General features: G+C 36.2%; 2 protein-coding genes across 2 annotated transcripts; both read right to left on the reverse strand.

Moving 5' to 3' along the window:
• Positions 1–2,312: 2,312 nt before the first annotated feature.
• Positions 2,313–8,459, reverse strand: LOC130246770 (XK-related protein 8-like). Its single transcript, XM_056479901.1, has 3 exons — positions 7,979–8,459; positions 6,431–6,624; positions 2,313–5,219 (listed from the first exon to the last, which is right to left on the reverse strand). Exons 1-3 carry the CDS (start codon positions 8,284–8,286, stop codon positions 4,480–4,482), a joined length of 1,242 nt encoding a protein of 413 aa, XP_056335876.1. The 5' UTR covers positions 8,287–8,459; the 3' UTR covers positions 2,313–4,479.
• A 6,700-nt stretch (positions 8,460–15,159) lies between these two features.
• On the reverse strand, positions 15,160–26,275 carry xkr8.3 (XK related 8, tandem duplicate 3). Its single transcript, XM_056480119.1, has 3 exons — positions 25,696–26,275; positions 22,218–22,405; positions 15,160–18,525 (listed from the first exon to the last, which is right to left on the reverse strand). The coding sequence occupies exons 1-3, from the start codon at positions 26,028–26,030 to the stop codon at positions 17,795–17,797; spliced, it is 1,254 nt and encodes a 417-aa protein (XP_056336094.1). The 5' UTR covers positions 26,031–26,275; the 3' UTR covers positions 15,160–17,794.
• Positions 26,276–26,341: the final 66 nt, after the last annotated feature.

Here is a 26,341-nt window from a genome sequence, read left to right on the forward strand (position 1 = left end):
TAAGTTCAGTTCAGTTTAGCTCAGTTCAGTGTGGTTAATAATCACTACTGAGAGTCCAAACACTGAAGAGCAAATCCAACGATGCGCAGCTCTATAGATCCTGAACCATGCAAGCCAGTGGCGACAGCGGAGAGGGAAAAAAAACTTCACTAATGGCGGAAGTGAAGAAAAAAACCTTGAGAGAAACCAGATTCAGTTGGGCACGATCATTTTAATTTCTCTGCTGGCCAAACGTCTTGTGCAGAGCTGCAGTCTCAGTGGCGGAGGCTGGAAGCTGGCCTCAGCGAAGACTCGTCTGTCTCTGGAGCGTCACAGGAATAAGTCTCATGTTCTCCACTCTTCCATGACCATCACAGTAGCTGCTCAGGATACGGCCTGGTCCAGGATATGGAAACCTTGGGATCATCTCGTCGTTGGTCTTGGATCGAATCAGTGACTCTGCATAGTCTGAGGGCCTCGGGAAGAGTATCCCCAGGTGGAAATGGAGAATAAAGAAGATAATTAGCGTAGCTGCTGTTCATAGTGTATATCAACAAGATGCAACAATCTAAACAATCTAAAAAATCATATCACACCATAATGGTAGCGCAGACTCCACTTAATCTACTGGAAATAAAAGATTTCAGGAGATTTCAGAATGAATCAAAACTTAACACTATATTTTCCAGATGAAAGTGTATCATGCCAATTACAGAATCAAATAATAAAAAAACAATTCAGAAATGTACAACATCAATTACTCAAAGATAAATCCAAGAGTTATAAATGGATAAAGTACATTGCAGCATATAAGTCTCAGATGCAAAAGCTCAGAGACTTAGGGCCTACTCACACTATGCTATCCGAACCGTGCCGTGCTCGTGAATGCAATATGAGTGGGAGACGCGAGGGGGGACAAGCGCTTAAGCCTGGTTCAAGGCAACTGTTCATAGTGTGAGTACGCCCTGAGACAGTCGGACAACTGGTTTCCTAGCTAAACTTCTTGTCAGTTTAGAAAGTTTATTGTTTTAAGTGCTTGACAATTCTCATGGTCTTAAAAATCAGTTTGCCTACTTTTTTATCAAGTGCATCTACTCAAACAAGACCTAATACCATCGACCCCAGTTTTAAATGCTTAAAATTTACAAAATATTTTGTTAATACCCCCGAGAACATGAAAGCTTGTTTTAACATCTGGACTTGAAGCGATAGTTCACCCAAAAATGGAAATTTACTCAGGAAATTAGAACACATCATGCGTGTCCTCAGATCTTTACACTGGCTCCCAGTTACAATCAGAATATATATTAAAGTATTATTACCGGTCTATAAATCCCAAACCCAACAAATCACTTAGAACTTTAGGATCAAATAAATTAGAAACTCCAAGCGCTCAGTCAAAGCAGGGTGAATCCGCCTTCAGCCACTACGCCACCCACTGCTGGAATCAGCTTCCAGAAATGATCAGATGTGCTCCAACATTAGGTACATTCAAATCAAGACTGAAAGCACATCTGTTTAGCTGTGCCTTTACTGAATGAGCACTGACGTAGCACAACTAAACAGATTGCACTATTATGTCTTTCTTTTCTTTTTCATTCTTTTAAAATCTGTTTAACATATTTTAATATGTTTTTATCTGTTTTTAATAATTTTATTCTTTGTTTCTTTTATTCCTGTTTATGTAAAGCAAATTGAACTACCATTGTGTATGAAATGTGCTATATAAATAAACTTGCCTTGCCTTGATATTTTTCATGACATTGTTATGCGATTTATTTATTTATTGACAGTTCTATTAAGAATCAGACAGAAATACACAATATAAGCTTTTGTGCAGTGTTATCATAAGGGGAGGTAAACGTTACCTCCATATTCTAGTTAAACTATTTTTGTAGAAATACTTAGTATTGTTGATACAAAACCAGTTATTGTTAAGTGTTGTTAATAATTCTAAAGCTTTACTTTTAGAATGATAGGACTATTAAATTGCTTTAAAAACTAAATTTTTAGGGCTGGTTTGCCTCAGCTTATGAACAGCCAATGTTAAAATGATTGAGACAGCCAATCAAAATAAAATAGGCAGAGTTTACAATCCAAAGCGGCAGCGCAAAGTGCGAGCATCAATTTATTGGGGTGTTATGCATTGAAAAATTTATTTTGACAACTTTTGAAAATATACTGTTTTTAGTTGAGTGTTGGGAAAAAAAAGATTAATGTTATCCCTGAATGTGACAAACATGCTTTTGACAAAGCTGTGTTAGCTCAAACTGTGAACTTTCTCTCAGTTACAACACATGATCATACAGCTGGACAATGAGAGGTCCAAAATCTGGATTTGTATGTAAAATGTTTATTGTGTTTGAGGTTTTGACAATGGCACACTTGGCTCAAGATCTGGAATACATCTGTAACTACTGCTGACGCAAATACACATAATTCTCCAAATCTGTTCCTAACACTAACCATGGACCTGTTTCAGTAAGGAGGTTCAACCAACTCGGAGTTTAAACTTGAACTCCGAGTTGATTTACAGAGATTAAAAAGTTTTCAGTTTCAGAATAGCGGATCTGAGTCAGGTCAATCAACTTTGAGTAGACCAACTCAGAGTTAAGCGCGCACACCGTGACTATAAAAAGGCATTATCAATGGAGCACAGATCCCAGCAAGCAATAGCCGTCATTTCACCGGCTAGGTGAAGTATAGACCAGATCTAGCCCGGCTACGTGTAACCCAATTTTAGCCCGAATAACCTGTTCTTGCGCCTCAGAAGACAATGCTGACACACAATGAATGCGTGGGGGTGTTTGAAGCCATGAGATGCGGAGAAAAGACGCTCTTGACAAGCTCCAGACGCTCTAGAGGTCATTAATAATATAATATACATTAATACTGAAATGGTTAAGGCGTTTTAGAATGAATGACCAAAACAACATTTCAGATGTGTTACAGTATGCTCGGCCTGCTGGTTTGTCCATTCACACATATTTTCATCACCGTCTCTTATAACAAACCTTTTTTTTAATGCACATACTGTAATTTGTTCAGTAAAAGTGTTTACATCGTAGATAATGCACATCTTTTCTATTGAATAAATGTTTATCCTACTCAGTTATGCGCATTGGGTTTTATGCCTATTTTCAAAAGTTACGTGCATCATGACTTTCCATCAATCATTTTTATGCGCATCTCCAAAAGGAGCATTCAAGAGTTCACACTTAGATATTGTTTGACAACTGTTAGCAGGTTTGGCATGCTGTCCCAGGAGAGAACCCTGAGCTCGGAGATAGTTGAGCCCAGGGCTCCCGCCTGGTCCATAGAGCATGTGAGGGGAGTACAATATCAGGTGGTTCTCGAGAGCTCCCCGTGGTAAAGGAGGAAAGGAGGAGAAGGGGTGGATGGGGGGTTTCTTCGGGAAACAAAGATAAGAGAGTAGTTCTAGCTAGGCTACTTATAGTGAGTTGGGATTAATCTGATTGGCTAACTAATGAATGTAGATGGGTGGCCAGCTGCAGTCAATCATATCATGTGCTCCTCTCGAAATTAGTTTGTGAAACTTCACTTAAAATAGATGGATGGAAGCATAAGGCTAAGGCGAGAAATGCCACTTCGTCTTTAAAAAAGGGGAGGAGATCGACAGAAACTCTGAGTTTAGAGAATAAAACCTGCTCCTGACCAGGTTAGGTTCACAAAGTTACTACGGTAACTGACTCTGAGTTAAAGTTACCTCTCTTTCAGAAACAGGCTTAACTTACCCTGCTTTCTCAAGTTTAACAAACCTGCCATTTTGAAACGGAAAATCCAGAGTTTCTCTCATTTCAGGGTTTCACTTAACCTCCTTTCTGAAACGGGCCCTATTCATTCATTCATTTTCTTTTTGGCTTAGTCCCTTTATTAATCTGGGGTCACCACAGCGGAATGAACCGCCACCTTATCCAGCATTTGTTTTATGCAGCGGATGCCCTTCCAGCTGCAACCCATCACTGGGAATTACATACACACATATACTATGGACAATTTGGCCTACCCAGTTCACCTGTACCGCATGTCTTTGGACTGTGGGGGAAACCGGAGCACCCGAAGGAAACCCCACCGAACGCAGGGAGAACATGCAAACTCCACACAGAAACGCCAACTGACCCAGCCGAGGCTCGAACCAGCGACTTTCTTGCTGTGAGGTGACAGCACTACCTACTGTTCCACTGCATCGCCGAAACAGACCCCATATCATATCTAAACAACAACAGCAAAAAGTTTTGCAAAACAACATAAGTACCCTCTATCTAATAGTTCATCTCTTTTAATGCAAGTACATGGTATTTAAAGACACAAAAAGGTGGGACCATCATGTTTAAATAATCTAAAATACTTTTTAGCAAAATGTTTTTGTAAAAAAAATAATAATAAATAAAGGTATTTTCTGTGTAATAAATTATTATAGATTTGGGAAAAGGATGAGGGATGTTGGAAAGATGTGTGAAGGGGAATAAAAATGTTTAACTAGAAGAAATTAGCAGCTAAAGTCCTGCTTCTCTTGACAGCTCCAGTGACAGGTTGAGCAGGACCTTCGTCTGGAATTGCAGGCAACTCTTCAAAGACTGCAAAGTCTGTCGTACTGCGATAGCGTGCTGAGTCTGCTTTGACAAGTATTGGTGTTTGTTTACTGGGTTCAGATATTTTCTTTTTGTCACAGTTAGGATGAAACCATTTGTAGTATATTATTTCCACTACAATTCCAATTACATACAAACCCAGTAGTGTTGGAACCACTATATAAGGATTTAACATAATCCAACCGTCTGCACACTCAACCACTTTCCAGCACCAGAAACCCAGCAGCATAATCGTGTCCAAACCCATGAGACTATAATAAACGACACTCTTTAATTTGATACTTCCTTCCGACACGTTAAACCAGCTGAAATACCAGATGAGTCCAACAGTAGCTCTGTAAAGCCATTCCCAATGACTTTTCATTAGATCTGTTTTCTGGCTCCAGGCCACCAAAACCAGCACCATCCACAAAGATAGAAAATGAGCAACGATGTAGCACGGGAATACACTGCAGAAGAGAGCCAGAGCGGCCACACGGGGAATCATCAGCAGAAAGTTCCACAGGAAGTAGAAAGCAGTCGAGGTCCAGCTCATCTTGCGTTTGTCTTCAAGAAAAGCACGCATGCTGCGGTGATACATGGCAACGGTACTGGCAATTGAGGCCACTGATGAGAGGAGTTTTAAACCTGAGACGAAAAGACAATTGCAGGTTATTAACAATATCACACAAGCAAGTGGGTCCTTCTTTTGAATTTACAAGTAAAGCATTTAAAGAGATCATTTATTTTCTGTCATCATTTACTCAGCCTCTACCTGATCCAAACCTATCGGACTTCCCTTCTTCTGCTGAACATATAGGTACAGAATGAAGCAGCAGTCATTGACCTCCATAGTATTTTTAGATGTCTGTGGATGTCAATGGCTGCTGGTTTCCAACAGTCTTTAGAAAATTTTAATCTGAGTGTAAACACTTGAGGAACAAGGATAGTAGTTAATCCAGGTTGTAGATAACTTGAGAAATTAAATCCAATAATCAAACTGATGGCTAAAAATTAAATATTAAATTTGAATATTAAATCATATTTTTGTAGCGATTTAATACTTCATTATTTTTCATATGTAAATATATTGGTGTATTGCTGTACATCCTGTGCATATTAAGCAATGTGTGCGCATCTTTTGGACCGACATAGGTGCACTAACACGCTCTTTAAATAATGGCGCAGTAGGTAGTGCTGTCGCCTCACAGCAAGAAGGTCGTGGTTCGAGCCTCGGCTGGGTCAGTTGGCGTTTCTGTGTGGAGTTTGCATGTTCTCCCTGTGTTCGCATGGGTTTCCTCCAGGTGCTCCGGTTTCCCCCACAAGTCCAAAGACATGTCGTACAGGTGAATTGGGTAGGCTAAATTGTCCGTAGTGTATGAGTGTGAGTGACTGTGTGTGGATGTATCCCAGAGATGGGTTGCGGCTGGAAGGGCATCCACTGCATAAAACATGTGCTGGATAAGTTGGCGGTTCATTCCGCTGTGGCGACCCCGGATTAATAAAGGGACTAAGCCGAAAAGAAAATGAATGAATGAATTTAGACCAGCTTTTAGTTGGTCTTCTTCAGTTGCCTCGAAATAGCAATGAGCCAACTGCAACTTAACACACCTACTTTTCAGACCAGCCATCAGTCCACAAGTTGGTGCAAATGGATTTGTTATTTAAACAACGTGACACAAAATCTGATAATGACTGGTCTGAAAATAATAACAAATCATGGCCTACGTGTCCGGTGTCGTATTGCAGGGGTCTATGATAGAACCCTTAAAGTTTGGAATTATTTGATAAGAATAAACCTGCAACCACTTATAGGAAATATAATGTTAATGAAAAAAAGATCTGGATTTGAAACAGACCTGTTAAAATCTCCAACTCTCCTCTTTGTAGAATTAAAGTCATCATGAGTATGAGCTGTGGAGCACTTTCAGCAAACGCCTCAAATAGACGAAGCATCTGAAGATCATGGCTGAGGTACACAGTTACACCCTCGGTGAAAGTATTAGTCTGACGAAAAAAATGCGTTGTAGAGATCTCCATCAGCCCAGTATACCTGTGAACACAAGACAGTTGTATACATTTGAAGACTTTACAACAGCCAACAGTGATGCCATTTAAATCCATTAAAATGAGTGTACTTTCTGGACTTTTTAAACTAATAATGTCAAACTATTACTATTATTAGTTTATTTTTAAAATTGTGGGTGTGTAAAATACTTGATTCATTTTATCTGCAGTGTTATTCCATATTATATGTAACATAAATATATTTTAAATGTACAGAAACAGGGTTTCTGCAGGTCTCACCAAGTTAAATTTAAGACTTAACACATTTTAAGACCATTATGAATTAAATTTACATATATAGGGCTAAATGCTAAGGACTTTTTTATATGCCAGTTGGAAAAGATCTTCACTTGCCCAATCAAAAATGATTATAATTTAATACATTTCATAGTAATTTAATAATAAAAAATTTATAGGTCAGGTCAGTATTCTCAGCAGTAAAAAAAAGGGGGAACATTTAAACAAATGTTGCTATAAGGAAGGTAACTAAATGCTATTTGTAAATAAAAGGTTTAAAGTTGGGTTGTTGATGATTGTGTTAATGACCAGATTGGGTAGCTATACATGAACAATTGAAAATTAAGACCCGTTTAAAAAAGATTTAAGACCTACAACACAATATTTTTGTAGATTTAAGATATTTGAACACTTTTTAATCTACCCTGAGAAACTTTAATTACATTTAAATGCATGACCTTCAAGTTTTAATAGAATTTGCATGAAAGTATTTAAGTTAACTCTAAATTATTTTTAGATTCAGATGTACACAGATTATTCTACTACTATGGGCTATATGCACACAGACAATTTTCAGTCAGCCAGCTTAATCGCTTAATTCACGCCATCAATCACCACATTAAGATCTGATTTCTTTAAAAATCAGTGATCTTCATTGTGTGACTGAGATCCGATTTAAAGTGGGTATTAGACCGGACAAGAAACACCACATTAAATTCCATTTTTCTATGCCATGTCTTTAAAATATGGATATTTATTTTACCCCAGTATTTTCAATTGAGTTTTGGAGCTAGCCTGCTGCTTCTGACGTTTTCATTTTGTTTAAGGCTTGAACAACTAAACAAATATCTATTTAATGGATTGCATTTGAATTACATTAGAACATTGATGCTGTAAAAGGAACTTTATGAAATTGAAAATAGTCACATAAACCTTTCACCGTAAGTTTATCGTTGGTTGAAAAACACTAGCTGTGCATATAGCCAATCTTAAGTATTTTGCAAATCTTTCCAAGAATTCTTGTTCAGGAATATATATTTTTTAAGAAATAAGAAACAGTGTGCTTCTTTTTTCAAAACAGGTGTAACTGATCTGTCACATACCTGAGGTAGACCCCAAGCTGCAGAAAGTGGAATGGTTTCATCAATTTTTTTTCCTTTGCAAATTTCTCCACCTCAGTTTCAAGCTCATCCAGAGAATCAGAGTACCAGATCCAACTGAATACCTGTAATAACACTGAGGAGCCCAGTAGAAAAAAGATCATCAGCCCCATAGACACATAATTCTCCTCCTGATAAAGCGACACAACAGTCAAGATGTCCATTACTATATCCAGCAGGAAAAATAACAATCCCACCCAAGAAAACAGGTATTCCCATAAAGAGTAATGAAAAGGAAAGCTCTCCTCCATGATTCGGTCTAGTGGAAGAAACGTTATGGCGTGACAGTGTAAACACACAGTGCATTTTTATACACTTGAACAAAGCTGAAACAGAAAGTAACCTTTGGACCCACGCCTAAAGTCCTTCCCGTTTTGAATAAGTCATGTGACGCCACCTAAACATGTGAACAGACTTGCATGAAATTCCAAATGTTTATTTGTGTTTAATTAAAAAACCTAAAGGCAATTACTCAGAAGACATATTTTTATAGAAGTTCCATGGAATAAGCAGTGATTCTCAGATACAAATAAAAATGTCATGATAAATAGCATTCCTGTAATTGACATTCTGCACATAAGTAGCCTATATAAAAAGTAAATCTATTCTACCACTTTGTCAGATGGCTAATATTCAGCACAACATCGACTCTGTGTTAAATCTGCCACTTTTTGTAGTTTTCTGTACATTTCCAGTTTTAAATGTTCAAAATCAGCTTGTTAATAGTCTTGCTTGTTCGGTGTCTGTGGTAATTATGATTCCACGTGAAATCCTAGAGATGGAGGGCATGAAACTCCCAATATCTACAATACCGATACCTACAATCATATCACGGTTAAAGTCAAAAAATGTCTCCTGCGATTTTTTTTTTTTTCCCATGTGATGTTTTAACCAGGGGTGTAGCGGACATTTTAAAAGTGGGGGGACGGCTGTATGAGATCATATGTTCATATAATTATTAATCACCTGTTTCTAAATGGTCTGTCTCTAAAAGTGAGGGGGACGGATCCCCCCTCCCCCCAAGGTTGCTACGCCCCTGTGTTTAACATTGCAAGAAATTTTTCATAGTATTTCCTATAATATTTTTTCTTCTGGAGAAAATCTCATTTGTTTTATTTTGACCAGAACAAACGTGCTTTTTAATTTTTAAAAACTATTTTAATGTTAATATTATTAGCCCCCTTAAGCAATATTTTTTTGATTATCTACAGAAAAAAACATCATTATACAATGACAAAGAATTACATACATACAAAGAATTACAATAACTTGCCTAGATAACCTAATTTGCCTATAGTTAAGTCTTGAAATGTCACTTTAAGCTGAACACTAGTACCTTGAAACTTTAGAGTAAAATATTAATATTATTTATCGTCATTATGGCAAATAAAAAAGAAATCATATACTAAAAATGTAGTTTTTAAAAGTATTATGCTTAGAAATGTGTTGAAATTATCTTCTTTCCATTAAACAGAAATATATATATTTCAGGAGTCGCCACAGCGGAATGAACCGCCAACTTATCCAGCATATATTTTACTCAGCGGATGCCCTTCCAGCTGCAACCCATCCCTGGGAAACATCCATACACACTCATTCACACACACATACACTACGAACAATTTTAGCTTACCCAATTCACCTGTACCGCATCACTTTGGACTTGAAACCGGAGCACCCGGAGGAAACCCACGCGAACGCCGGGTGAACATGCAGACTCCACACAGAAAGGCCAACTGACCCAGCCGAGGCTCAAACCAGCGACCTTCTTGCTATTTTAGTCACCAAACAAATTTAGAAATTGAAAGATAATACAATTAAATTCAAGCAAAATATTGCAAAACATTACCTTTTTTAAATTTGTATTTAATTTTTTTAGGTACCACAGTGGACTCTTTGGGTAATATGTAACTTTTAAAAAAGTACTGCCCCAATGACAGCTCCTATACCTTTATACCTGAGAGTGTACATGCCTAAATGCATTGTGTTGCTGCCATTGGCTGATTAGAAATTTAAGTTAACAAGCAGTCAGACAGGTGTACCTAATAAAGTGGCCGGTGAGTCTCTCTCTCTCTCTCTCTCTCTCTCTCTCTCTGTGTGTGTGTGTATTTATATCACAGGGTTTAGTTATTAGCTAACTTCTACCCATTTCTTCAGGAATGTTTTCCACCAATTAAGTATTAAACCTTTATTGCCAATCAATTTTTTCTCATTTTATCATGCATCAGGTAGAAAACATTGTGTGAAGTCTCATTCAGGATCTTAGCACAAATAATTTTAGCACTGAAGCTAAATACATAGGGTTGGGGGCTTGCACAGATCCCTAAACATCTATGATAATAGCAACACGTCTCAGCTAACACTACTAAGAATAAACCGCACATATTTTCTAGATTCAATCCTAATTTATCTTACAGAGGGGCTAAAGGGATACCAGAAGTACCAGAAGGACCAGACATCATTTGAATCATTTTCACCACCCGATAAGATTTCAGTCAAGCTGGAAAAATTCCCAGCTGTTCATTAAAAACAAAATCTGCTGTCAAGGAGCCTACATTGAAGTATGTGGCAGTACATGGACACAACAAAATGTAAATAGACACTAGATAGTGTACAGCACATGAGTTTATTTGAAACACAAAATATTTAATGAAGAGATCTTTCAAAAAGTCCCTAAAGCCATAACCGATGATTAAATTATATGCACACATCAGGACAAAGCATGTTTGTCATTGCTTATCAGAGGTAAGCCGTATCCAAACTTCCAGACTTGTGATGCAAAACATGCCACTCCATATGACAAATGACTAATAATGAAACTGCAACCAAAATTCCCATTTTCAGGAACTTCTTTTAAGGGACATTCAAAATTGCGCAATTTTACAATACAAAAGAACTATTGTGCTTACAATATTAAGTAACATGATGTGGTAAAATACATATTAAATATGTAAACTGAAAAATAAGATTCTAGGAACATCACTATGTGATATAACACTTACATTAAATGAGGCTAGCACTCCGAGGCTGATATTTACTTACAATCTGCACTTCAATCACCGTCTGGTTCGGCTCAGCTGCCAAAACTGACCTCCGTAGACTACAGCGAATAGTCCGGACTGCTGAACGAATCACTGGCACAACCCTTCCTACACTTCAAGAACTGTACTCTTCCAGAGTGAGTAAAAGGGCTTGCAAAATCACTCTGGACGCCTCACACCCAGCACACTACCTGTTCGAACTGTTACCGTCTGGTCGGCGCTTCAGAGCACCGAGCACAAAAACAGCCAGACACAGGAAAAGTTTCTTTCCTCAGGCTGTCTACCTTATGAACAGTTAAATATTCCCCTACTGTGCAATAAATATGTGCAATACTTTCTCATACGCACTTGTACACAGCACCTTATATCAATATACAATGCAATACTTTCTACATTCGCACTTGTACACAGCACCTTGTAACCCGCATATTTATAACAATCTGTACATACAACTCAACATCCAGGTTTCTTCACTAACCGCATCTGTTTAATGTTCATCATTTTTTATTATTATTATTTTATTTTTTCAGATTATTTTGTGTTGTCACATGTCACTTTATGTACACTGGAAGCTTCTGTAGCCAAAACAAATTCCTTGTGTGTGTGAAGCACACTTGGCAATAAAACCGATTCCGATTCCGATAAAACCGATTCCGATTCCGATCTTCTTGGGTGTAAAGTCAACTATCAACATGCTTGTCTCGAAATATTTAAGGAAAGCTGATAGAATTGGAAATGCTAATCTTTTACCAAACAATTCTAACACAAAATACACACACAAAATATACACACACGTCAAAAGTTTGGGAGCAGTATGATTTTTAAATTCATTATCTCATCAAAAATACAGTACAGATTGTAAAATAACTGTTCAAAAGTAGTTTATAATTTAGTTTAATCATTTATTCCAGTGATTTTAGAGATGAATATTCAGCTTCATTACAACAGTCTTCAGAGTCACATGATCCTTCAGAAATCACTCTAATAATGATTATTCAAGAGTTCACACTTAGATATTGTTTGACAACTGTTAGCAGGTTTGGCATGCCGTCCCGGGAGAGAACCCTGAGCTCGGAGATAGGTGAGCCCAGGGCTCCCGCCTGGTCCATAGAGCATATGAGGAGAGAACGAGATCAGGTGGTTCTCGAGAGCTCCCCGTGGTAAAAGAAAAAAGGAGAAGGGGTGGATGGGGGGTTTCTTCGAAAAACGAAGATAAGAGAGTAGTTCTAGCTAGGCTACTTATAGTGAGTTGGGGTTAATCTGATTGGCTAACTGGTGAATGTAGATGAGTGGCCAGCTGCAGTCAATCATATCATGTGCTCCTCTCGAGTTTGAAAACTTCACTTATTGTTAATACTATTATGATTAATGGTAATAGTACTAAAAGAAATATACTGGAGTAATAATTTCATTTGAAACTACATACATTATGTAACAAATAAATATTTAATAAATAAGTATTTAAGAATTACATTTTTTTTTACATTTAATAAATGCCGCCTTGATAAAAAAATTAATCATATATATATATATATATATATATATATATATATATATATATATATATATATATATATATATGTGTGTGTGTGTGTATTATTTTTGGTTCCAGACAAAAACTTAAATGAAAAAGTTACTCCTATCCTACATTATGTAATGATGGTACTTCTTTGCGTAAAGTTGATACAAATAAATACCTTGGAGTGTGGCTTGATTCCAAACTTTCCTTTAAATCACATACTGATCATATTGTGAGTAAAGTCAACCTTGGAATTAGTGCCTTACACTAGTCTAGACATTGTTTTTCATTTAGCGTTCACAAGAAACTTGCTTTTCAACTTATATTTCCAATTTGGATTATTGTGGTATTGTTTATCAGACTGCATCGAAATTAGATCTTGCTCCTCTTAATACGCCATATAATAGACTTTGCAAATTTGTTCTGGGTTGTTCTTTTTATACACATCATTGTATAATGTATGATCTACTGCAGTGGCCATCTTTGCACACAAGACGACCTATTCACTGGCTTCAATTTACATTTCAATGTAATCATTTTAAGTATCCTTATGATTCACGTCAATATTTAGTATTTTTCCCTCATGAATGATCAAGTTAGACATTCTGTTCAGACTTTTTTTTTGTTCCTCATTTTGAAAAATCTATTGGTAAAAAAGCTTTTATATGTTTAAGGGTCCAGTTGACTGGAATAATTTACCTGCTAACATCTGTTCCATTGCATCATTTAAGGTGTTATGCAAACTTTGCTGTCATATTTTACTTTGGACTGTACTTATTTTTCCTGAGGATGTTATTATTTTTATTATTATGAGGATGTTGTTATGTTTATCTTTTTGTACTCTATATAGAGTGCATCTGGAAAGTGTTCATAGCACTTCACTTTTTCCACCTTTTTGTATGTTACAGCCTTATTCCAAAATGGATTCAATTTATTTATTTCCTCAAAATTCTACACACAATACCCCATCATGACAATGTGAAAAAAGATTTTTTTGAAATTGTTGCAAATTTATAAAAAAAAATTTAAAAAAATGAACAGAAAAATCACATGTACATAAGTATTCACAGCTTTTGCTCAATATTTTGTTTATGCATATTTGGCAGCAATTTCCACTTCAAGTCTTTTTAAATATGATGCCACAAGCTTGGCACACCTGTCTTTGGGGATTTTTGCCCATTCCTCTTTGCAGAACCTCTCAAGCGCTATCTGGTTAAAGCGACGGTGTACAGCCATTTTCAGATCTCTCCAGAGATGTTCAATAGGATTTAGCTCTGAGCTCTGGCTGCGCCATTCAAGGACATTCACCGAGTTGTTGTAAAGCCACTCCATTGATATTTTGGCGGTGTGTTTTGGGTCATTATCCTGCTGGAAGATGAACCGTCACCCCAGCCAGAGGTCAAGAGCACTCTGAAGCAGGTTTTCATTCAGGATGTCTCTGTACATTGCTGCCTTCATTTTTGCCTCTATCCTGACTAGTCTTCCAGTTCCTGCTGCTGAAAAACTTCCCCACAGCATGATGCTGCCACCACCATGCTTCCTGTAGGGATGGTATTAAGCTGGTGAAGAGCGCTGCCTGGTTTTCTCAGTGGAAACAGAATGTACCTGAGCTCAATTTAGAGCTTTACGGCAAAGGCTGTGAATACTTATGTACATGTGATTTTCAGCTTTTTTTATTTTAAATAAATTTGCAACAATTTTAAAAAATCCTTTTTCTCAATGTCATGATGGGTTATAGTGTGTAGAATTTTGAGGAAATAAATGAATTAAATGCATTTTGGAATAAGGCTGTAACATAAAAAATGTGGAAAAAGTCAAGCGCTATGAATACTTACCAGATGCACATGTATGTATACTACACTCCCTTTTGTTACAGTTTTTGAGTGTGTGTGTGTGTGTGTTTTCTGGATGTTGTATAATTTTATGTTTTGTTTTGTCTTCTGGTGTTATCATTATGTGATTATGATTAATTGTGGGACCCTCTTGAAAATAAGATGGTCCTTCTGAAGGGGTTTATCCTAATGAATAAATAGCGAACTAAAACATGAAATAAAAATGTACCCAAAACTTTTGAACAGTAGTTTATATGTACATATACTGTGATGTTTATCATTTACATTTGTGAATTAAATATTTATATGTAATATATAGCTCATATTTAAATATGTTTTGTACTTTTTTGTATTTATAATCATACACAAAGTGAGTCCACATACATATATTGTGTAAATACAAACTTCTATTTTGGATATGATTAATCATTTAACAGCACTATTCCAAACCTTTGAGTTTCTTCTGTTAAACTATTGTCCTGAATAGACAAAACCACACTGAGACATTACTCAAAATATCTTTGATTATAAAACTAAAACAGAACATTAATGTAGGTGAATAAGGACAGCATTGAACATTTTGAATGAACTGACTTTTTAAATATCAGATTGTATGATTCCCTTTCCAAAACCACCTTTTCTAAAAATAAATTAATAAATTAAAAAAAAGACTTTTTTTGACAATTTTTGAAACAAAACAATTTTATTTATTTATTTATTTTTTTAATTTACAATAGTTAGGGTTAGGGTTTACAACCAAAGTACCTGCCACTTTATTAGGTACATCCGTTGAAATGTGGCTAATCTGTATCTATATCTAATCAGCCAATCACATGCCAGCAACTCAAAGAATTCAGGCATGTAAGCAAAATCCAGTTGATCTGCAAACCCGAGCATCAGAATGGGGAAGAAAGGTGATATAAATGACACAATATGATGTTGGATGTCGGTACCAGACGGGCTGGACTGAGTATTTCAAAAACTGCTGATATACTGACATTTTTCTCAACCATCTCTAGGGTTTAGAGAATAGTGAGCGGCAGTTCTGTGGACAAACAAATGCCTTGTTGATGCCAAAGGTCAGAGGAGAATGAGCAGACTGGTTTAAGCCAATAGAAAAGGCATCAGCAACTCGAATAACAACTCATTACAGCCAGGGTCTGCAGAAGAGCATCTCTGAATCATGTTGATGCAACATGTCAAACCTTAAAGCAGACAAATTCACACAGACTCACTAAAATCAGACAATAGAAGACTAGTTGAAAAATTGATTGAGGAGTCAAAAATCCGGCTTTGTCATTTGGAATTTGCCGTAAATCACATGAAATCTTAGATCCATCCAGCCTGGTATAAATAGCTCAAGCCACTGGTAGTGTAGTGTGTGAGAGGTATTACTGTCTTGCCACACTTTGTACCATATGAGTAACATTTGTACACAACAGCTTGCCCAAGTACTAGCCATCTATTTATGACCACAGTAGCTACGTCCATCAGGATAATGTGTTATGTCTCAGGAGGTGTTTTAAAAAGGACAATGAGTTTGCTATACTCAAATGGCCTTCACAGAGACCAGACCTCAATCCAATAGAGCACCTTTAGCATGTGCTGAAATGAGCACTTCATATCATGGAAGTGCAGGTAATAAATCAGCAGCAATGATCCATGATAATATGTCAACATAGACTGAAACCTTGTTGAAATTATGCCACAAATATTAAAGTCAGCATAAAACGGAAGTTAAGATTGTACATTCTTCACATATCATGGCATACATACAATTAAAATGATCTCAAAATGAGAAAAAGAAGTAGGCAGCCCCAACATAAAGGCAATCCATGTGACATGAAGTGAAGAAAAGTTGTTTCGTAGGGGGAGGAAAGGTTATGGTGTTTCATTAAAGACTATGAGGGGCAAATACAATTTTACAAAATAATATGTAGTGCACAGATATAACAAACACGATGTATGTTTATGTATAAAAACAAGAATAAACTGATTTCATGCAAACTTTAAGCCATTTCTAATGGGAAAAGGGGGTGTACATGTCATGTTTTTTGTGAGAAAAATATTCTAAGGAAGCTGTTGACATGGAACTGAACCAGATTTTGATAAAACCCCAAACAATACAAACATAAAAATATAACAAAACAAAAAAAGCATTGTTGTGTGTAATATCAATGGAATGACACAAGCAGAACGTACTGAACCGTATTTAATACTTAAAGACGCCTCTCATATGGAGAATGAAGTCATGCATTGCTCAGGTGTGAGTTTTTCAGTGTTCAACTCCAGAGTGTCAATATCTTGATGGTTCTGTGGGTCTCGTCTATCAAATCTGATCTTTATTTAGTATTTTCTATTGGATTCAAGTCAGGTGATTGGCTGGGCCATTCTACCGCTTGATTTTCTTTCTCTGAAAGCATTTGAGAGTTTCCTTGGCTGTGTTTTGGATCATTGTCTTGCTGAAATGTCCATCCTGGTTTCATCTTCATCATCCTGCTAATGTAGATGTTGGACTGAAGTAGCTAATATTCATTTACAATGCCGAATGGTAAAAACAAGAATGAACTGATGAACAGCTGAGTAACTACTGAGAGATTTCAGCTGCTGTCTGGGCTTTCACTGCTTTTCTACACCTCCCATCCTTCATGTGTTCAATACTTTTTTCCTGCGTCATTCCATTTTACACAACTTAATTTGTAAACTAAATAATATTGTTTTCTTTGCATGTGTGGATTTCTTTGGTTGTTACCAACATCTGGTAACAATTTCGAGTCAACAGCACCTTTAGAAATATGTTTTCTGAGAAAAATGGTGACGTATTAAACACTTCTGTCCCCACTGTATATAAAGTGGCAGAAGAGTGTATATGTGCAAAAAATGAAAATAGTTTTGGCACCATGAATAAGGCAGCAATTCCTTCCTATATTTAAAATCTCCACATTAAAGAAAAGTCAAATATTCACTGAATCAGATTCCACAGAAACTCATTTCATGCAAGTACAACATTTTGAATGAATAGAGTAGAAAACAGCTTATATTTTGTTAAATCACATATAGCCATCGAAAAACGTCCTTATGTTTAAAATAATGGCTATATTCTCTTAAAAAAAACACTTTGATGGCTTTGAGTTGTTTTGTCCTGTTTCGAGCTTATCAGCTCACCCAAAATCTTTTTGTTCCTCAGAAGAATCTAATATGACTGTGGGAAAGTCATGAGAACTTGACTTTGGGTGATGTATTCGTTTATTAAATAAAGTGACTATTCATGCGAACTGTAACGTTATCATTATAACTAGCTATTAAGATTTCACCAACTGAATAAAGATAAACACAGGTATGACTCGTTTGTACAGTACTGACGCATTCACATACGTGCTTCACATTCATTTGTCTTAAATGCACGGGAGGTATTTGTTACGTAAAAGTTAGCAGCGTGTTTGAACATCCTGTTGTTGAAGCTTTGAAAAGAAGCACCGACAGTCTGAACAACCCTGGACGGCTCCAATCCATCTGATGCATCTGCAGCCATCCTCAAATCCGGTGGCCGCCACAGTTTGGGATGAAAACAGCAATAGTAGAGGATTTTGATCAGTAGCCCCAAGACGTAACAAAGCGGGATTGCGATTATCAAACTGACGGCGTATGATTGAGTCGCCTCTACGTCGCGGTACATCCACCAAGTTGTCAAAAGGATGCCAGTGTCTGCTATCATAAATGTGTGGTAGATGAAACCCCTGTCTCTGGTGTGTCCTTCTGATACGTTGAACCAGCTGAAGTACCAGATGAGACCTATGGTGGCCCGGTAGAGCCATTCCCCTGGCGGGCTGTCCATAAAATCAGTGCCTTGCCTCCAGGCCCATAACACAAATGCAGACCACAATAACAGAAAGTGAACAGCAATAAAACAGGGCAGCACAGAGGCAAAGAGAGCCACCGCTACCACACGTGGACCAATCAGAAAGAGGTTCCAGAAGAAGTAGACCACTGAAGACAAACACCCTTGCTTGTCCTTGTCTGGCAGAAATGAACGAAGAGACTGGTGGTAATCCACCACCATCCAGGCCATAGAAGTAGTGGAGGCGACCACACTCACACCTGTAAAAAGACTCATCAGTGCTTTTTATTTGAAATCAGTGCATCTTGCAAATATAATTAGGCAAAATAAATATAATAATATACATCTAACCATATGAATGTGCATATCCAGCCTGATTCATACAAGTTCAGTCATACGAAAATGTATGATTTTAAAAAGGAGGTATGGCACGCAACCCCAACCGTAAATCCAATCGTCATTGGGGGATTAAGCAAATGGTACTAAATTGTACGAATGAGATTGTACGAATTTGTAAGAATTCATACCAATTAGCCATTAAAACAAAAGGTTACGTATTGCCGTGAGAATTGTGTTAGCATAGCTGTGAGTATGTTTACATGGAAACCAATACTTCGATTTTAATACGATTACGACAATACTCTAATTAAGAGTCTAGCATGTAAACAGCGATTTCTGATTACCTTAATCTGACTAAAGCCATAATTGAACTAAATAGAATTGTAATTGAGGCCTCAATTACAGAGGCCTCAAAAATAGAATCTCAATTCTATTTTTGTACCCCGCCCACTTCCCCTTGGCCCTTAAAGGGGAAGGGGAAGGTCTTCAAAATGTACCCCTAAGAAATGGGACCACACTACAACACCTGCACGTCATCATATGTCATCGTAATATCTTACTTTATATGAGATCGACGATGGTGACTGCTGTAGTTATTCCAGTTGTGTTATTTTTTTGGTTATCTTCAGGAAATCACTGAAGGCAACAATATCATGTTATCATAACGATATAATGTGGCAATAAGATCATAACTGTACTGTGTATTTACACCATGGCTATATTCATCTATGTAAACACACGAAAACAACATTAACATTATAGCAGACACTGTAAAAGGGTCATTCCCGGTCACCAGACTTTTCTGACAGGGTATTTGAGTGTCATCGAGTGACAGATGTCAAAGCATGTTGTGGGACTACTATACAGGAGATATTATTACAGATTATAGATAGCGAAACTTAGCATTTTTTAAAATCTTTTATTTAAAAAGTATGACGGTAAAACACAAACGTCGTTATCAATGTATTAAAACATATGCTTGTTTGTTGTAAAAATTCGTAATAATGACAAAAAAATACTAATTTGTGCATCTCCTGACTTCCGTCTGCAGCCACGCTGCCCTTGTAGATGTCTAGCCCTTCCCCTTAGCCCTACGCCTTTAGGCTAAAGAGAATTGGGACAGGGCTAAGGGCTAGAATTGGAATTGGGCCAAATACATGTGAAGTATTTCTATTTTAGTGGCATTATTGAAGTGCAGTACAGACTATAAACACCTTAATCAAACTATTAATGTCATGTAGAACTTTAACCGCATTTAGCGACAGGACACACACGGCTGTTTGACACTATTCACTGCACCACAGGAGCTAGGAGCTAGGACCACAGACACCCTGCATTGCGAAATGCAGAAATTTTTTCTTTCTATTCGATCTGCTCTTCCAGCAGTCCTTACTTCATACAAGCATTCAGTACCTCAGTTTGTCACAGGGGCATGATGCAATGTTCCTGAATGAAAGTGAAACGGCTGAACTGCAGTTAAAGTCGGAAAATTACATAGTCAACGTTTACTAAAAGTACACACATTAAATTAAAGCTAAATAGATATCTAAAAACTAATAAACATGACAAACCACATAACAAAAATGAATACTTATAACTAAATGAACATGAAAAGTTAAAGGGATAGATCATAAAAGATGAAAATTTACACAATTCACTCTCCCTTAAGCGATTCCAATTCTTTATGAGTTTCTTTCCTCTCGTTAAACACAAAAGAAGATATTTTGAAGAAAGCTGAAAACCTGTAACCATTGACATCCATAGTATGTTTCTTTCCTACTATGGAATACAGTAGTTACAGGTTTACAGCTTCATTCAAAATATCTTCTTTAGCGTTTAACAGAACAAGAAACTCTTAGAACAACTTGAGGGAGCGTAAATAGTGAGTGAATGTAAATAGTGAGTGAACTATCCCTTTAATTCAAAATATTTATAAACATTATATTACGATGTAATAAATAACATTAGGATAGAAACCAAGATAATTGTGATAACACTTCTGAATAATGCTCCATTAGTTAATGTATATACTAACATTAATTAAGTATGAAGCTTATAAAACATTTATTATTCATAGTTCAACATTTACTAAGGAATTTTAAACATCTACAATTGTGTTTGTATGAAATTTAACTTAAATAACGTTAACAGAGTAATAAATATCATAATAAATTATTAATAATCGTTTGTTCATATTAGTACATTCATAAACTAACATTAACTAATGGACTATTATTTTAAAGTGTTACCAATAGGCCTGGGTGATATAGCCTTTTTAAAAAAGATCACAATTTTTACCCCCTAAAAAAATCTATTTACGATTTAAATGTATTGTTTCCCCCCCACAAAAAAAATGCTTGGAGTTAAAGGTTATTAACCTACATCATCTATATAACCTTATCGGAATTATAATTAATTATAGGATATAAAAGTGCTAAAGAATAAAAGCTGTCATTTAAAGAACAAATTTAACAACCTCTATTTATAACTGCATACAAGACTTTTATAATAATAATAATATAAATTAAACCATTTTATTACAGTGAAAATAAACTCATAATAATTGTTAAAAAGGGGACCTTTTTCAAGATTATTTATTTTATTTATTTATTTTTTTTTTCAATAAACATTTATTCAGAGCTTTATTCATTTTTATTTTGTGTTATACAAGTTCATATAAATTACCTACATTAAGCAAGTGGGTTGCATTTTATTGCTTTTATTTGCGTTGGGTCACTGCATCAGGTAGATTATTCTATAGTGAGATTTGATATTTACACAATGAACATCTTCATGACAGGGTTACATGATTCATCTGAAAACAGCAACGTTGGATTCCAACATTAGATTGGTACCAGTTCCTTTCATGTGTGCATTTTCTCCATTAATTGCCTTATCCATTACTTTTTACCATTCGAAGTACAAGGTGTGGCGCCCAGTTTCAAATACATGTCTGATAGTGAATACATGTCTGAGAACTCTGAATTATGCCGCTTTTTGGCGGTTGTGTTTGTGTCCTTGTTATGTTTCATTTTAAAGAGCGCAACATTTTTCCAAGTTCTTGCCTGCTTGCTGCATGTTGTTTGAGTATTTCTATGGCAAATGTGGGAGAACTACGGGAAACCAGAAGGAAGCATCAGGTGTTAAGGTGAAAACCGATTTTCATTCAAACAAATTGATGTAAACTTCACACTCGGGTTAATCGATTAAATCTTGTCAAAATGTATTTTGAAAACTGTGTCTATAAATGTGTCTATAATGAGGCCTTTTTTCTCTTCATGATGATATTAGGATTTTTTTTTTACATTTAATCACTCCTTAGGCTCCAAAAACAAGGAAGATCAGAAAGCCACACACTTCTGCATTTCCCAAGTCAAAGCTCAAGTTACAGACCAGACATAATCTAAAATATAGCTTAATATTAGAAGAAATGCTTTTAACTGCAAACTGACAAGATGAAATGGAGCATAAATTGAAGGAAGTGTTGTTTGGTGGTGGTAATGTAACATCTATTACGCAAGTAACCAATAATGGGTGCTTCATGTGGACGGCCATCCCTTGAGCTGAATGGATGTCAGAAGTTTCATAGCGAAGTGGTTGTGTGGTTACTCACACTGGACAATCCTTGCGTGGTTGTTGCGCAGCATGATGTACATCATAAGGGTGAGCTGAGGTGCGCTTTCACAAAACGTCTCAATCAGACGCAGCATGCTGAGGTCATGAGTCTGATAAACCGCATACTCCGAGCCTTCACCTCCATGACACCACACACGAAATCCCTGACAGATCGCAGATATGTGCCTGGAGAAACACAAAGATCCAGAAGTGCTTTGAACAGGATTAATAATCATCTTTACAAAATAAACATGAAAAGGGGATTGTGACATTTTCCTGCCTGCAGTTTCGAGAATAATTCTCACAATTGTTCTGAGAAGAATTTCAAGTTGTACAATTCTGACATTGCTCACAATTAAAACGTTCATTTTATCTCATTTACTGGGACATCAACTGCGCTTTCTGTAAGTTTAAAGTTAAAATGAAGAAACTATTTAGTTAAAATTGTGAGAAAGATTAAAAATCATGAGAAATGAAGATGCATTTGTGAGAAAAATTCAAAAAGTCAGAACGTCAAGTTCACAACTAGAAACATCAGTTTACACTGGATGCTGGTTTATAGTGGCACACGGGCATCGAGCATAGTGACGTTTAGTGCTCTTGTGAACAAGCATCCTGAACTGCTGCATATTTTACGTTACATTTTTTTTATTTCTGTACCTGAATTCTTACTAAACAGAGCTATTTAGGTAATCTGGTGAATTGTTTTCACATCGCAATATATAGATTGCAGAAAAGCAAAACATCGCAATGTCAGATTTTTACAATATCTTGAAGCTCTACTTTGAATGTTTCAGGACCCTTGCCTATAGAGGTTCAGAGAGATTTTGGAGCTCTCCTAAAAAAAACTGAATGTAAATAGATTAAAAAAAAAACAAATATGTCACGTATCATAGTCATACCTTCTTCTACCTTCAGTATTTTTCTGAAGAATAAGAAATGGCATTTAGAAAGAATTTAGAAATGGCAGCACCATTTTTTATTTTATTTTTTAGTTGTTTTGGGTATAATTATAATATCTGCTGACTTCAGTTTTCTCTTTGTTGCATTATATCCGTTTATTCATATGACAAATTTTTTAGTTTGTCAATTTGTACCTGTTAGATTTAGATTATGGTTTTTAACAAACTTTTCTTTTGTCATCTTAAATAGGGGTGTGCGATTAATCAAAAAGTATTCGAAATCGACATTCAGAACCTATTTTCAAGGTTGATTTTTTTTTATTACTTTCCCTACCCCGTATGGAGTCATGGGACCCCACTCATGTACAAGACATGTTGAAAAAATGTACCTGCTGAACTAAAAAATGTTCAGCACTTTGCAAGCATATCTGATCTCTGGTCAAGTAGGATGATGGACCCATTCTTGAGCCTTCCTTTGCATAACATTGATAATCTTTGGAAGCTGAGCCAGACATGCATGAGATGGCATGATCTGGCCGATCTCATGAAGAGATCGCAGAAAATTCTGTATTTTTGACAATATTGCAAGTCCACTAAAAGCTGACTGGAATTTTTAGATTAAGATTATTTTTAGATTTCAAAAAATTTTTTAACATGAACTTTTAATAATATAAATTATTGCAATAAGCTGTAGTTTATAGGCCTATTTCCTTTTAGTAAAGAAGTATTAGATTTATAGGTGTGCATTTTAACTTGTTATGCATCAAACATGCGCTCCAAACATTTTCTTGATTGAGACATGATAAATTCTACTTTCATCATTTGTGTTTCTAAATTCATTCATTTATTCTTAGTCCCTTTATTGCTTTTCATAATTTTTCTTACCAATATTTACATCTGTGTTATATTATTTTCTGTGGCAGTTCATTCCACTGTGGAGACCCCTGATAAATAACGGGCTAAGCCGAAGTAAAGAGAATGAATGAATTATTTTCTTTAAAGCTGCTTCTTGCCATGACATGTTCACACTTAAATAGTTATAAGAAATGTGTTTAAGGTATTAAATGCAGAATCCTTCATTTATTCAATAAGATAAAGCGGGATCTTCTCTTAAGGGTCATACTTAGAGCAAAAATGTGCTTAATGCAATATAAAGCTTGATGCATTAGAATCGGTACTAAGTATCGGCCAACCACCATGACATGGACTTTGTACTCTATATCGGCTGCAAAATTCCTGATCAGAGCATCCCTACTATTCATATTTGTCTTTCATCTGAAAAAGTAAAGAAAAATATATAGGAAATTTGAGCCTGGGAAATTTCTGTAATCTGGCTGATTTGCCACAGAATGACCCCATTGCATTTCTCAAGCATCCGGCTGCAAATGAAAGCTTGGCCTTCAATTATTGCATTAAACACATGACAGCTGAACACAGCAGCAGGCACTGTACATCAAAGTCCACAAACATGCCATCACATGCTTCACTACTTTAAAAATCTCTATGTCATTTAAAATGTGACTCTTCGTCATGCTGCATTTGTGAGTTATTAATCAGTTTTGTTATGAGAGCTATCAGTGTGAGATAAACAGAGCAACACAAATATTGGGAAATCAGGGGAAATGACTCTGCGGTCAACTGCTCCTGGAAGTAGTACAACTGAAATACCATTTCCCCTTTTAAATCATTTTAGTACCATGCAATCGCGATATGAATGATCATGGATATTGGTGCATACAGTAACCATGATATCCTCATTTAACTGCAGTGTCTAAATATTGCCACTGCCACAATAATTTGCATTTACAAATGTAAATCTAAGGATTTGCATGCTTTGACTACAGATTTTCATTAAAAGGAAAGAACATCTACTCACTATTTATAACAAAAGTCTCCATAAGCTCCTGTGAGTTAGTTCAGCTCTGGATAGGAGTTGGACATTTATGTTTACAGTAACTCTTTATTAATACTTATTTTTGTCTCTTTTTATAGAATGTTTATAACTTTAACTACCCCACCAATAAAAAATGTTTGGATTGTATTTAACTTCTAATGTTGCTACTTAACACATTTAATGCATTTTTTCCAACATCCCATAATTTCTAAAATAACAACCTCTACCAATTGGTTGATATGTTGGTTTATGATAAATGTATCAGAATTAACATATAACTATACTATGTAAAATCTGAAAATATGAAGTGCAAGACCAATTAAACTTTTAATAATATATTCAAAATAAAACATTTCTGAATACTAAATCATTAAATTTTTTTAAGTATGGCATAAAATATTTCAGATTATCATTTAACATGTTTTCTTGTTTGTTTGTTTTTACAATAAAACCAATATCAAGTGTAGTAGTGCAACAGGATAATGTTTGTTTGATTCTTTTGTAAACCAACAATGCTGTGTAATGTAAACCATTATTTTAAACCGTCATTTTAAACAGGCAGTTAAAGGGCCGTTAAAACAGACTTGTAAATTAAAACAGTAACTTTTAAAAATATTTTTGAGCACACATTTCAAGCACACACGTAAATAAACCATTAGTAAACAGTTGCTGAGTCTCACCTGATAAAGAGTCCCAGCTGAAAAACGTGCAAAAGCAGCGAAAATGTGACTCTTTTCGCTCCACTGAACAAAACGACATTCCCGGCGGACTCCTGAGATTCGAAGTTCTCCAGTTTGCGGTCATACTGAAGCCAAAACCAGCTGTAGAGCTGAACGGTGACAGATGATACGAGCATGAAGCCCACCAAGACCCCGAACCAGATGAAATCTCCATGCACGTAAAACTCCTTCGCAACCCACAGGTCCGAGCCCACGTCGAACAGATAGGTGCACACGCCAATCACGGTGAACGCCAAATCCAGCCAGGAATACTTGGAAATATTCGCGCACTCCATGACAGGAAGAGCTTGAAACCAGAAACAGCTGACTGAAGTTCACGCATTTAGCCGAGTACTGTTAGCATACCTAGGATTACCGTTAAAACTCAGAAAAGTGCTGCAGGTTTAAGTGTTTCAATTAAATGCTCGACTCATGTAAACGAGAAATCACCGAACAAATAAGTCTTTTCGGAGCCATTTCTGTAGCAGTAGATAAACAATGACATTTTTTGATCCGTTAGAGCCACTTACTTTTTGTGGCATACAACTTAAACCACGCCCCCGACGACGTCATGCACGTTGCAACTGGTTACGTCGTAAATTTTATA

The sequence above is a fragment of the Danio aesculapii genome, chromosome 19 (genome assembly GCF_903798145.1).
Source record: "Danio aesculapii chromosome 19, fDanAes4.1, whole genome shotgun sequence".
In the NCBI taxonomy this organism is placed as follows: Eukaryota; Metazoa; Chordata; class Actinopteri; order Cypriniformes; family Danionidae; genus Danio; species Danio aesculapii.